Below are 13,453 nucleotides of genomic sequence, written 5' to 3'. Positions count from 1 at the left end.
TACCTTAGTGACCTGGTAGGATGGGTAGGGGGTGCTTAACCAGCATGAAGCCCCTGAGGAAGGCAAAGAGCCTCCGGCCAGCAGCACCACCAGGACTGCAGCATCCAGCTGTGCCAAGCCTGGGGAGGGCTGAGTCCACATCTGCTGCCTGCACCCCACCCTGCATATACCCCCTGGGGACCCAGCGAATACCCCAGGGCTTCCACTTCCCTTGATCCAGTTCTCATTCTCCACAGTGGGAAGACCCCCTCCCCTTCCTCTTGGGGGGTGATGCTCCTCTCTGCCTGGCAGAGGTGCTTGGGAGGGGGTGGCAGGCGGGCCCACAGTGAGACCCATGCCCACTGTCATAAAGAGGTCCTGCCATGGAGGTCCGGGGCTCACCAGTCCCTGATGAGGGCCGCATACACTCACAGACACACACACAGTAAGGAGATGTCTGCAGGGCCCACCGCAAGCCCAGTCCTCCCTGACCCCTCCTGCTCAGGTGAACACACGGCTGACACGTGCTCCTGGGGAGGAGGAGGTGAGCACCGGCCAAGGCCTCCACCCAGGGGCTGGCAGAAAGACATGGAAGCTGATGAGGACTAGAGTCCCAAGAAGAGGGCAGGACCTGGATGAAACCTGGACACAGGACACACTTGGCACTTCACACAGATCATGTGTGACCCGTGAAGTGCTCATATGTGGGTCCTGTACCTCTGCAGGAAGACAGTGAGGGCACTTTGACACACACGTGTCACACGGGCGTAAGTGGAAGCCCAAACTTTTGGCTAGGCCAGGGGCACACACACACACACTCAGGCCAGGCACCATGAGGAGGTCTCCGCGTGTGCAGGCAGCAGGGGAGCCCGCTGGCTCCGAATATCTCAATCACTGTGGGACTCTGGAGGCTCACCCGATCGATGGGGCAATTAGATTTTTATCAGCCGCCTGCTCAGAGCCTCTAACTTGGCTCCAGAAGCAGCAGCCCCCCACCTCCCACAGAGGACTACCCAGCCATTGGCACACCTGGAAGGCCTGATGGGGGTACTCAGGGGTCCCAGGATGGACCACCCCCTGCCCAGCTTTCCTGAAAGCTGCAGCCACTGCTGGGAACTTCCTGGGTCTGCCTTGGTCCATAGGGCAGCAAGGGACCCCTGCCAGCTCCTCTTGGCACCCAGAGCCCCCTTCAGCCAAAGCTCAGCAAGCTGCCCCCTCCCTCCGAGCTCTTGTTGCCTCCAGGAGCTAGCCCTCCACAGGGACAGAGCCCCAGGCAAGCATCCTCCTGCCCCAGCCCCTCTCCTCTCAGGACGTGGACCCTTCTCTCCCAGGGGCCCTGGCTCTGGGGTCGGTGTGTGCAGAGCACATCCCTGCCCATCCAGGAGCCATGCCCAGGTGTGTGCCTCCATGAGGCCTGTGCTCCCTGACTGTCCTGCCTCCATCTGCCCCTGAAAGCAGGGGGTAGCTGTGGCCTCTGGCCACTCCAAGCCCACCCCAGCAGCAGCCACAGTGGAGCCACCGCCTCCGCCTCCTGTCTGCCCGGCTGGCTGGGATTAACACAATTACCATCACACGGAGCCCCGGGGGACAGCCGGCTTCGCCACCTCCCGCCTCCTCCGCTGGCCTCCCTGGCTGCCCGCCAAGGCTGCTGGGGGTGGCGGCATCCAGAGCCGCTGAGCAGAGACGCAGGGAGGCTGCGAGGCGGCTGTCCTCACGCTGCTCTGCGCAGCCTGGCAGCCCTGCTTCACCCAGCACTGCCCTGGCTCCTCACCTGCGGCTCCCAGGCCTATTTCCACGCTGCCTCTCTGGAATTCACAGCGACTCTGATGCTCAGGCATAACGAGGTGGCGGCTGCGATGCACGCTGGATATGAGGGTGGGAAGGTCGTTGTCCTGGCTGCAGCGAAGCAAGACAGGGAAGGTGAGACCCCTCGGGGCTCCTGGCTGAGCCTGAGTGTGAGCATGCATGGCCCAGGGGACGCTGAGTGTGACAACACCTCGTGCACACCATTTCTGTGAGCACCTCCATCTCCTCGTGGGTGCTGGAGTCTCACCCTGACCTACGCAAGCCCCACCTGGGACCACCAGGACCTGCTAAGTGTCTGCTAAACACAGCAGCCTTGCACTTGGACCCCACTGCTGCTCCCAGGGAGGGTCGGTGTGCAGTGCAGGGCTGGCCCCATCTGGACTCTGTTCTCTGCAGAGAGACCAGCCACTGTCCTTCCTTCTTGCTCTGGGGCAGCCAGGTCCCACCAGGGACGGCAGAAGGCTGCCAGAGAGGACACGTGGACCCAGCACTTGCTCCTGCAAACATGCTAGTGCAACTAAAACTTCCAACCACCCACGGACTGTTTTTTCAAATACAGAAACCAAGGATGAGACCAAAATCTGTAGCCAATGAGGTGTGTGCCCATCCAGGGACATACATGGGTGTGCACACACACACTCACACAGACCTGCAGACACACACAGACACAGATGCACACAGCAGTCACCAGTGTGCCTGTGCTAAGGACACTCTGCTCTTCCCAGGGCTCCCCACCAAGAACCTTGGGATAAACAGGAATTTAATTTCGTTCTTTCCTTGCTCTTCCTGTTAAATCAGCTCACTGCCTATATCACAGAACCCCAGACAAAAGAGGGAGGGAATGGCCCCCACGGCATTTGCCCTTGGGGTTCTGACAGCATCTCCGTTAGCACAGAGAAGGGCCCCTGCCACCTTGCAGACGCAGTTGGAGTGGCAGGAAGTCGGTCGGACAGGACAGAAGAGGAGCAGGGAGGGACCCCAGCCCACCCTGCGGCACATCCCTCCCCAGCACCCTTGCTCCCCAGCCCACCTGTAATGGAGCAGCCTCCTGGCTGGGCCACCTCAAGGGGGGCCTCCACCAAGTGACCTGGGAACCAACCCTAAACCTCATTAAATAACCCCCAGGCACCCCGCCCCCCCTGCCCCCGCTCTGGCCGGGGTGGCCAGAGCAGGCTAATCCAGAGCTGGCCCCTAAGCAGATCAGTTTCAGCACCAAAGCTTCCAGGGCTGGGCTCTAGAGCTCTGAGAGACCCTGATGCAAGCTCTCTCCCCACCCCCAACCCCTCTCCCTGGAGGAAAGAAGGCCCCCCCACCACCCCCCACCATGCAAACAAGAGGGCAGGTGGGGTGGGAGTAAGTACTTTATGGGATTAATTGGCAGCAATTCTCATCCTCTCTATCATCCTCATCAATGCGGGGGGCGGGGGTGGAAGAGAGAAATGCTGTCCTCAGCATCAGGGAGGGGTAGGGGTGCCTAGTGCCAGGACTGCTGCTGCCACAGAGTTCTCTCTTGAGAGAACCTCCTTTTGGCGTTCCCAGGACTCCTGCAGGAAGTGGGCCAACCCCCAGAGACTTAAGGTGGGGTCAGGCCCATTCATTTGTTTCCCGTGAATCCTCAGCTGAGTGTTTATACAGGGAGTGGGGCTAAGCGCTCACCACCACTGTGGCCAGTAACTCTTTGAGCTGGTCACTCAGACACTCAGGTAGTGCTGCCGCTCCACGGAGGTGATGCTGCAGCTCTGCGGAGGTGATGCCTTGTGGGAATCAAGACACAGGCCACACATCAAACCTCGGCTTCCTGCCTTAGGGGCTTGACCCATGAGCTCCAAGACAGCATGGCCTGGCCCCAGAAAACCTGTGTGGTCACTCGGTTGTTCACTGAACAAATTATGCTGGGTTTTATGTAAAGAACCATGGAGAGGGCTTCCCTGGTGGCTCAGTGGTAAAGAATCTGCCTGCCAATGCAGGAGACATAGGTTTGATCCTTGGTCTCGAAGATCCCACATGCCATAGGCAACGTGTGCCATAACTACTAAGCCTGTGCTCTGGAGCCCAGGAACTACAACTGCTGAGCCCATATGCGGCAGCTACTGGAGCCTGCACAGCCTAGAGCCCGTGCTCTGTAGCAGGAGACGCCACTGCACTGAGAAGCCCGAGCGCTACAACTAGAGAGTAGCCTGTATAACCAAGACCCAGCAGAGCCAAAAATAAGTAAATAAAATTATTATTTTTTTAATGTGTGAACCATCAGACTCTTTCTCCCCATGATGGACCCCTCCAGTGCATGGTATACTGTCCAGTCCTTGTCCATCTCCTGGCCAGCTCAGGGGCCTCAGGAGAGCAGGGCCCACATCTCCTGCCTGCTGCCCTGGATGCACGGGGCTTAAGGGGGAGCTCCAACCGGGCAAGTGGTTACAGCAGACTCAGGCAGACAGAGGGATGGGGGCGAATGCATAGATGAGTAGAGCTGAGGGACAGACAGACAGATGAAGACTGATGGATGAAGTCAGATGACTAGACAGATGGAGATGGCCACACAAGGACAGACACTACTGGATAGACAGAAAGGCTGGAAACAGCAGACAGACAGATGGACAGAGCCTGAAGGACAGACAGCAGACTCGAGACAGAAAGACACACGGACGGGGCCAACAGGAGCCGGGAAGAGACAGAGGCAGAGCTGAGGTGGGGGTGTGTGAAGCAGCTGCGCTGTGGGCTTGCTCAGCCCTCCCTGGCCAGACGCTGGGGTGCCGCAGCAGGGCGATGTGGGGGGCAGATGGGCTGTAAGTCTTCTTGGCTAACCCCCCAGTCTCCCCTCTGGTAAAATCCAGACAGTCATCGCAGCTGTTTGGAGGGTCCACCACACTCTGGGACCTGGCCTCTTACTGTGTCTGGACACCCGGGCCCTCTCCCATGTCCCACGGCCGGCTGGGGTGAGCAGGGGGCTGCAGGCAGGGAAACAGCAGCCTGGGATTCCCCTACAGGCCTTACTGACAAATTTCTCATGTAGCTTCCCAAGTAAAAGGCTCATAAAATGTCATCAACGTTCATGACTGTTCATAAAAATGATCAGTTGAGCCGGCAACTTCAAAATGAGGTGGAAATAAGTTTAAAGACGTTTTCATTGTAATTTGGCTCCAGGACCTAGACATTCTCAGAAGTATAAATAATAACACATCTGGCACAGAGCCAGGCTGCGAGAGGGGCCCGAAGGCACTGGATGCCCACTGCCTGCTTGGCTGGGCCTGTCTTGTGCCTTCCCTGGAAGCCCTGGGCTAAGATTTGATCCCACTGACCAGACACCACAGCCAGGGCTCCATCCTACCCCTCTGAGACGGGGGACTTGGGTCTCCCCAACACCCCCAACCTCTACATCGGGTCTCCCCATTTTTATCTCCTTACTATGGCTTTAATTCACAGCCCCTCCACAGACTGGAGCAAACCCCCAACCTGCTGGATGGGGCCTACAGCAGGACCTTGTCAAAGCATACACCAACCACTTCTCTGCTCAAGAGCTTTCAGTGGCTCCCCGTTGCCTGAAGGCAAATGCCCAACAGGCCCAGTATCTAAGGCCCTTTAGCACCCAGTTAAGCCAGGCCTGCCAGCTTCCCCTCCTCCCTTTCCACACCCCCTTCCCTCATTCCTCCATGTCTCTGCAGACATCCCCTTTCCCTAGTGAGCTCCTATGAATCCTTCAAGACCCCACTCACACATCACCATTCTCACATTCTGTTAGGTCTCTGGGAGAGTGAGAGGGGGCAGGCATGGCCTTATCTTTGGGCAGATGGGCTCAAATGTGAGAGGGGGAGCACAGTCTGGCTTCAGGGCTGGGCCCAGAACCCATCTCTGCTGCTGTCACAGTTTAGGCACAAGTCAACAATAGACCATGGATCAAGGAGAGGAGGAGGGGAAGGAGGCTGGAGGGATTTAGAGTCAGAACCAAAGAACATGGAGTGACAAGGCTCTGTGCTGCCCACGCACAACATGTAAGGGAAGCCGGGCCCAGGCCCGGCCCTACCTGCAGGACGTCTCTCGGAAGGAGATGTTCACGTCCCAGTGGGTGTGGACTCTGCAAGGAGAGAAGCAGAGGGTCAGTGTGGCCTCCAGGACTCAGCATGTGGACAGCAGAACATGTATGTGGCATGCCCTGTGTCTGCCTTGGAGTGCCAGCCTCAAGGGAACTGGGCTGGCTCAGAACCACCTCTAGCATCATCTGGTACCAGCTCAACATGTTGGCGGCTGCCGCCAGGACAGACCCACAGGGCAGGCACCTGCTCCAGGGCTTGCCAGACAAGGAATTGGGAAGGACAGAACTGAGGTCCCACGTCTCTGCCTCTTGTTGTGGTGGAGCCGGCAGAGCCCCCACTTGTGCAGGGGTGGGGGCCGTGACTTCCTCTGCATGTGCCACTTGTGTGACTGAACCCAAATTCCTAGTTGCTAGAGCTGCTCTGGGGGTGCTGGGAACCAGGTCGAGGAATGAACCCCATGGCCACCACCACTGGCTCCGATGGTGGTCCTTGGCTCCCAGCTGCTGCCAAGCCGCCTCCTGGAAGTGACAGTCACACAGCAGAGGTATGAGGGGTCAAGCAAGGAAATAGCCCTGTGCTGTGCCCACCCTCTCACCCACAGCAGTGTTCCTGAGAAGACCCATGGGCTGAGGGAGGGTGGTGGCAGGCCCACGTGGTGCTTTCCATCAGCACAGGTGGGAGTAGAGGCTGGGAGCGGGGCTCTCTGGTGTCCAAGAGGGTTAGGGTAGGAGAAATTAGAATATATTAAAAGCAGGAAAAAGGCCTGGAAATTCTGGGGATAGATATGACATGCTGGACAGACAGACAATGGATGGACAGATGAATGGATGGATGGAAAAAGAGGTGAGTGGGCAGAGGGAGAAGCTTCTGCCAGGAGGGAGGGGAGAAAGGAGGAGGTCAGGAATGGTGGCCCCAAACCTGAGGGAGGCAGTAAGGAGCCAAGGGAGTGGCCACTCCGAAGAGAGTGAGTGTGAGTGTCAGGGGTGCTCCCATGAGGATCCACGCAGCTCCCTCCTCCCTGCCTGGCTGTGGTGGCATGAGACTCCTCCAAGAGCCTTTCTCCTTCCTCAGCCCAGCAGCTCTGGCCCTCCCTGGCCCTTCCCCACACATGGGCCCTCCCTGGCCTGCTCTGGCCATGACTATTGGTGGTGCCTGCTCCTCAATGATGCCACTGAATCCTGGCCTGGCACTCGGCCGCCAGGTGGGGGCAAGACAGGTTCACAGTGGTCCTGAGGCATGTCCCTGGGAGTCCAGGCTTTGTTTCACCTGCGGCAGCTGTCAGTGGCCACGCAGAGGATAGAAGCTAAGCTGGGCCCCTGTCCTCAGGGCAAAGGCTCTCCACCTCTAGGTCTGACCCCCTTCCACTGCCTGGAGATCCCAGTCCTGAAGTCCTCACCCAGGCCAGAGCCTGCGTGCCCTCCCCTCCTGGTCCCTGAAGCACCTTCTCTTCATGATATGGACATGCGGCTCGTTCTCCTGCTTCAAGCCCAGCCGCTGCCCACAGGCCGGGCCACTCCCGTCACTGTCGCCATCACTGGCTGAGAAGCTGGGGGTCAGCTCCTTCTTCAGGATCCGGGCAGGGGGCAGGGCAACTGTCCTCTTGTCTGCCAGCCGCCCCCGGTTCTGGACAGGGAGGGAGGAGAGGAAGGTTAGGCCAAACCATGTTGCTCAGCCTCCTGGGCACCCCCACCTACAGCAGAGAGGCCTCCAGCCCTCCAGGACACTCACAACTGGCCAGAGGCCAAGACAAGAGCAGAGAGCAAGGCTTCCTTCACAAACCCGTCCAGAGACTGCCTTCCACTCCATCCTGGTGGGGGCCCAGGAGTAAGCGTATGGGCACTGCCCTGTCCAGACTCCACACTCGGCCCAGCCCCTCCACAGGTGCTCGGCTTGTGTGTGGACGCCTGCTGGGCACCAACCTGGCGTTCCCAGCCCCTAAAGGGCTGCGAGCACCCACAGGACGCGTGTGTCCTGACTGCATGCAGTTACCTCTGCATGCATGTCTGCCTGGCAATCCCACTCAGACTCTGTGTGAACCCCTACCCATGCCAAGCCTGCTTTCGATGCTCAGTGCCAAATGAAGCCCAGCTCAGGAGTGTCTGAAGCCTGGAGTCTGGGGCTGACCCCTTGTAAATTGCAGACCTTTGGCTCACAGGTCACCTGGTAGCCAAGGCCCTTTGTCCTGTGCATCCTGGGGGGACCCATCCCCTTGGTCAGGAACTACGAGATTCAGAGTTTTTCTACGAGGTGCACCTTTCCCCTGCCCTGCACCCGCAGTGTGAGCAGGGAGGGCCATAGAAGGGCCCAGAGCCTGCACACGTTTTGGCAGCTCATGCCAAGGGCCCTGCATAGCATGGCACCTGCTGGTGTCTGCAGGTCCCACCACCCCAGGGAAGAAGAGCTCCCGTTTTCTGGTGGGCTGGAGGTTTTTTCTTATTTAATAACTACTGGTTCAGGATGGTGGCAGGGACCTTGGAATTATCTAATTCTCTCTCATCTTTTCAGTGACTGAGGCCTTCTAGGGCTCCTTCCTCCTGTTGCTAGGACAATGTGTCCCCATCATACGCAGGAGCTTGGGGAGGAAGGTATCCAGGGGGCTTTCATCCCTCCCCACACAGTGTCCCCCTGGATCAGCAAGGCAGCTGTGTGCGGCCGCCACAGCCCTAGTCTCCAGAGGAGAGGTTCTCTTCAGATCCAGACCAGCCCCACCTCCAGACACATGGCCCACCCCAGTCCCAGATTTGGGCAGTGCCCCTGACAGGGTCAGGGAGCCACAGTCTGCCACACCTGCCCTCACAAATCCACCCAGGATGGAGAAGGAAATGGCAACCCACTCCAGTATTCTTGCCTGGAAAAGTCCATGGACAGAGGAGCCTGGCGGGCTGCTGTCCATGGGGTTACATGACTGAGCATGTGTGCACAAGGGTGGAGGGAGATGGGTTGGTAGCAATAAAGTGGTAGAACTAAAAAAAAGAAAAGAAAAACAAATCCACCCAGGAGGTGCCCCAAGGTCCTCCCTTCAACACAAGTCCAGTGAGAGACCGGGCAGCACTGGGGAAGGTGGGGTGGAGGGAGCAGTGAAGTTGGGAGTAGGCCTGCAAGATGAAAGGGGGTCCCCCCCCACCCCGTGCTTCTAAGACCCTGGCCTTGGCTCCAAGCTAAACCAGTGGCAGCAGAGCTTCAGTGAGGCAGGGAGGTGGAGGGGGTGACCGACCGGGCCCCCTGCCTCTTCCGGCCAGGCTCTGGGGGGCAGGGTTTTCAACAGCTCTGGCCTGTCTGGAGTGGGCTTGGCTGCAAAGCCCCTCAGCTCTGCCCTTCTCCAGCCTGCTGTAGGCCAAGGACCAGGACCTCCTTTCCTGCCTTTCTGCTTTAACTAAACTATTCTCTGAAGAAAAAGTTTTCAGTGCACTTCCCTTTCCTTCTCATCTATGGGACAAGGATGAGAGGGAAGCAGAGCAGTAAGGCTGCCACTTGGGTAAGGCCATACCAGGTACGGGGGCCTGGAATGGCTCTGGTAGTGGGGAGTTAAGGAAGAGGGACCAGGATGAGCAGTTCTGACCTGAACCAAGGACAGGGACACATCTGCCTCCCACACACACCACAGACCTCAGCTGCTGACCCCTGCTCAGCACACAGATTTCAGAATTGGGTGCGCTAAGCCCCTGTCCCAGCCAAGCACTGGCTCCTCAGACAGCAAGGGTGGGGCATGGAGGCCACAGCATGACGCCAATGCTGTGAGCACACTCATATTCTGAGACTGTGGAGTGTGCACGTTATCTGTGGACCTGGCCATGGGCAGTAGTGGAAAACAGCCTGTATGAAAAAGGTGGGGGCTGAAAAGACAAGGGGGTCCATGAAACCTTCCTAAGGGAGAGGCACGGGGATGGCCTGGGAGCGACCAGGCTCTGGAGAGGCAGGCCCAGGTCTGAGCCATCCCTCATGCAGGGCAGGGGCCTGGGAGCCCCTGACAGGCCCTGACAGGTAGGCAGCCCTGGGCTATGGGCCCAACCTGGCCTTCCCATCAGGAAATGTCTTAGAGGGGACTGATGCTGGGCTCAGGCCACCTGCCTATGCCCTCCTGTGGGAGACCTTCAGAAGGGAATGGTGGGAGAGGCAGGGCTCCTCCCACCAGCAGAGGCCCCAGACCAGCCTGGAGGGTGTCCTCTCTGGCACCAGCTGCTTGAGAAGTGAAGGGGAGTTCAGCTTCCTGCCCCAGGCAGGTGTGGTGGCTTTGGGCAAAGGTAGGCTGCCTGTGCACATGCTCTGTCTGGGGGGCTCTGCATGCAGGCTTGCCTGTGAGTACAATGAGCTCGAGCCAGACAGTGTGTGGGGTGGGCAAGTGGGGAGGCTCAGCTGTGTCCCCTTCCCCTGCCCAACCTGTGTGTCTTTACAGGCTTGTCTGTGGCTTCCTGGCTTGCCCACCCCCAAGGCCCACCAGGAATGCAAGACTTCCCCCACCCCCTCCCTACCACCAGTCCAAAGTAAACAAGCTGAAGGCTGCCTGCAGGGTCCTTTCAGGCCTTCCTGGCAGAGGGGGTTGCTGAATGGTGCCAGGAGCCGTGGTCCTCATGGGCTCTCCCACAGAAGCTCAGACTGTCCCTCTCAAGACAAGATTTTCAGATGGAGCCTCCAGCCACTGCTGCCTGGAGGGCATGCGAGAGGGAAGGCAGTAGTGCTTCAGGGCAGGCACAGGCCCCAGCTCTCCTGCCCTCCTCACCCCCCCAGGCTAATGAGGGCTCAACAGACTTCTACACTGGGTTGGAGGTCCCACACCAGCTTCCAGCTGCAGTTCTCTTGACACCAAGGCCCACACTGCACCTACTGTGCCCCAGACCAGGCTGTATCCTCAGACACTCCTGGACATCCCTGGCCTTGTCCCACAGGGCTCCAGTGCTAGGCATCCAGACATGCAGGTCACTCACATCCAAGCCTGTGGCCACCCCAGAATGCCCATAAAGGCTGGCCAACACTGTCACGTCCTGTAACAAGTGTCCCCTTAGAACCAGCTCCTCTCCCAGGCTGGGCCAGCTGACATGGTGAAACCGCATTCCCCCCACACCCCACACACACACCTGTAACAAGGCAAAGTCCCCAGGCCCCGATCAGATGACACTGTCCAGGGAGGAGTCCTTCACACCACGGGCTGTCCCCAGGACCTCAGGAGAAGCAGCTCCCGGGCTCCCAAAGACAGGCTTCAGGATAGGCAGGGCCCTGCCCTGAATCAAGGGGGACGGGGTCTGACGCCCCAGCATACCCACCAAAGCCGTCTCCTCTATTTGCCCCTGAGGGCTCCCTCCTGCCCACTGGCAGGGTTGAGGTTAGGACTGATTCTAGAAAACAGAGGCCAAGCTCCGCAGCAGAGAAACAAGACCCTGAAGCCCCAGGTTTTCTCCCACATCTCACCACCGGGGAGGATATTCGACAGCCGGGACAGTCGCAGATCGGAGGATGCACCTGCAGGATCCCCTTGGACATAAGCGTCTTCAGACTTTTCCCTGCGAGGAGAGCCGAGGCAGGACCGGTAAGGGAGCGGGACCGGGCACAGGTCGGGCCGGGCACGCGGGCATGCTTCCGGGGCGCTGCCAGGGGCAAGGCCGGGTTCCCTCCCGTCACCAGTATGAACACCCGCCTCCGTCCAACTTCCGAACCCACACCCGGCCTCGCCGCCCACCCCACCCTCGCAGACGTTGCGGGGATCTGCAGAGCTCGGAATTCAAGATCCGGCGAGCGCCCTCCCCTGACGCAGGGCGGTCTCTCCCCCCACCTCCCCCGCCTCCGCGCGCCCCTCCTCCCGCGCTCCACCCTCTCCTAGCAGGTCCGCGGGAATCCGGAGCTGGACCGTGGAGGTCGGGCCCGGCGCAGGTGAGCGGCGCGGTCAGGACCCGGGACTGCGCTTGACCCCGAGGAGCCATGAGCCCTAGAGTCGACGAGCGTGATTGGGTCCCTAACTTTCTAACTATCCCCCACCCCCAGCCTGGCGCTCACCCCCTCTCCCTCCGCATGCCCGCTCTGGCGCCCACACGTCGCGGCCTTGGAGCCAGACTCCTGCAGGAGCCCTAGAGACTGCTCCCAGCCCCGCCGCCACTCTGCTCCGCGCGCTCCCGTCCCGACGCGCGCCCCCGCAGCCCCCACCTGCCTGCGCCACCCATGCACCTTGCCGTTCTCTCTACCAGCGCGCGTCCGCACCCGGCCTCACTTGTGCCCCTCTACTCCTCCAGAACCCGTGGCTCCTCGACCCCGGAGGGGAGTATCCTGCCGAGTCGGCCTCCCGCCCGCTCTCCCGAGTTCCCGTAAACTTCCCCGGAGCCTGAAGGCCCAGGAATCCCGCAAAGACCTTCCGGGCAGAAAGAGCCGCCGGCTCTTGCGGCCAGCGCTGGGGGGACCACGGAGGCCGAGGGCGCTCAGCCCGGGTCCAACAAGGCGACCGTGCTTGGGGGAAGGGGGTGTCCCTGCGGCGGCCCCAGAGTCGCAGCGCCCTCTCTAGGCAGAACTGGAGTCTCCCAGGTGGCAGAACGAGGGGGATCCGGACCCACGGGTCCTCAGGGAGCGGAGGGGAGGGACCGGAGCGGTCCGCGCCCCCACGGCGGCCGCACCTTTGTGGCGGATGCTGCGTTTCCAGTCCTTGGCCGTCTCGCGGCCGCTGACAAACTGGAACTCGTTGGGTGTGAGCCACTCGCCGCGGTGGCGGATGGACGGACCCTTGCTGCCCTGGCAGAGTTTGCGCACGTAGAGCAGCGCGCGGTTGGCGCCGCACTCCACCTCGATGCAGGGCTCGCCGTTGTCCAGCAGCGGCTGGAAATCCGGTGCCGCGGCCGCAGTGGCCGAAAAGCGCTCGAGGGCCAGAGGGTCTCTGGGCAGGTGGAGGTGCGGGGCGGCCTCATGCAGGCTCAGGTAGGCGCGAGGGGCACGGAGCGGCGGGGCCAACAGCGCCTCGTAGCCCGCTGTCGCGGCTGGTAGCGAGGCGGCCGGGGGCAGGGCGGCAGCGGCGGGCAGTGGCGCCAGGTAGCCAGGCAGCGGCGGCAGTGGCAACGCTGCCAGGGTCGGGTGGAAGGTGGCCAGAGCCAGAGCGAGGTCTTCACGGCCGGGTAGCTCCTTCTTGACCGCCGGCATGGTGGGCCTGTGTTCCTGCAGCCTGGCCCTCCGCCGCCGGCGCAACTTGTTCCGGCCCGGGCTGGAGTTGGGTCTCGAGGGCCGGGGCTCAGGAGCCTCCTGGCTGCACACCCGCCCTCCCCGCTACTGCGCTCCAGCCGGGCCACCTCGGACCGCTGCCCGTCCGGCTGGCAGGGCCTCTGCCGCCCGAGACATGGTGCTGCCGGAGCTCTATCGATCCCCGAACGACCTGCCCAGCGCCGCAGCTCCAGGGCCTTGGGGCTCCACCGGGCGCTGGGCCACCTGCGCCCGCGCCCCCTGGGGCGGCCCGGCGCCCGGCTCGCTGCTGCGCCCGCGGGGCCGAGCCGGGCAGTGAGGAGTTGTGCAGCCTCCGGCCGCGTGCCCCGCCCCGCCCGAGGGTCCCAGGCCCCCGCCCCGCCCCACCGTCCCAGCCGCGCACCCGCGTACTCCAGCGCGCGCCCGCCCGGCGGGGACTTGGGAGACTCGCGCCGCCGCCGCCGCCACAACTTGGCCCATTTAAACGGCCCTGG

At 61.0% G+C, this 13,453-nt stretch overlaps 2 protein-coding genes across 9 annotated transcripts in view; one reads left to right on the top strand and one right to left on the bottom strand.

The window, feature by feature from the left end:
- The window catches only part of SAMD11 (sterile alpha motif domain containing 11), a 23,081-nt gene extending 9,628 nt beyond the window's left edge, over window positions 1-13,453 (bottom strand). For 2 of the 8 annotated variants that reach the window (XM_070474087.1, XM_020873730.2), the window contains exons 1-5: window positions 12,407-13,321; window positions 11,217-11,308; window positions 7,255-7,436; window positions 5,804-5,854; window positions 1,751-1,875 (exon numbers count right to left, since the gene is read on the bottom strand). In XM_070474087.1, coding sequence (XP_070330188.1) covers window positions 1,751-1,875; window positions 5,804-5,854; window positions 7,255-7,436; window positions 11,217-11,308; window positions 12,407-12,923 — 967 coding nt within the window. In that variant the 5' untranslated portion in view covers window positions 12,924-13,321. Of the gene's footprint in view, window positions 1-1,750; window positions 1,876-5,803; window positions 5,855-7,254; window positions 7,437-11,216; window positions 11,309-11,489; window positions 11,546-11,798; window positions 11,894-11,966; window positions 12,366-12,406; window positions 13,322-13,362 lie in introns of those variants that run through there. The other 6 variants (XM_070474091.1, XM_020873728.2, XM_070474088.1 and 3 more) reach the window with 6 other exon arrangements.
- ZBTB17 (zinc finger and BTB domain containing 17) overlaps window positions 12,617-13,453 on the top strand; it is an 80,423-nt gene continuing 79,586 nt past the window's right edge. The window contains exon 1 of the mRNA XM_070474093.1: window positions 12,617-12,704. The gene's annotated coding sequence lies outside the window, so the exon portion shown is untranslated. The remainder of the gene's footprint in view (window positions 12,705-13,453) is intronic.

Source organism: Odocoileus virginianus, chromosome 11, assembly GCF_023699985.2.
Source record: "Odocoileus virginianus isolate 20LAN1187 ecotype Illinois chromosome 11, Ovbor_1.2, whole genome shotgun sequence".
In the NCBI taxonomy this organism is placed as follows: domain Eukaryota; kingdom Metazoa; phylum Chordata; class Mammalia; order Artiodactyla; family Cervidae; genus Odocoileus; species Odocoileus virginianus.
This window is presented reverse-complemented; position numbering and strand designations above follow the sequence as displayed.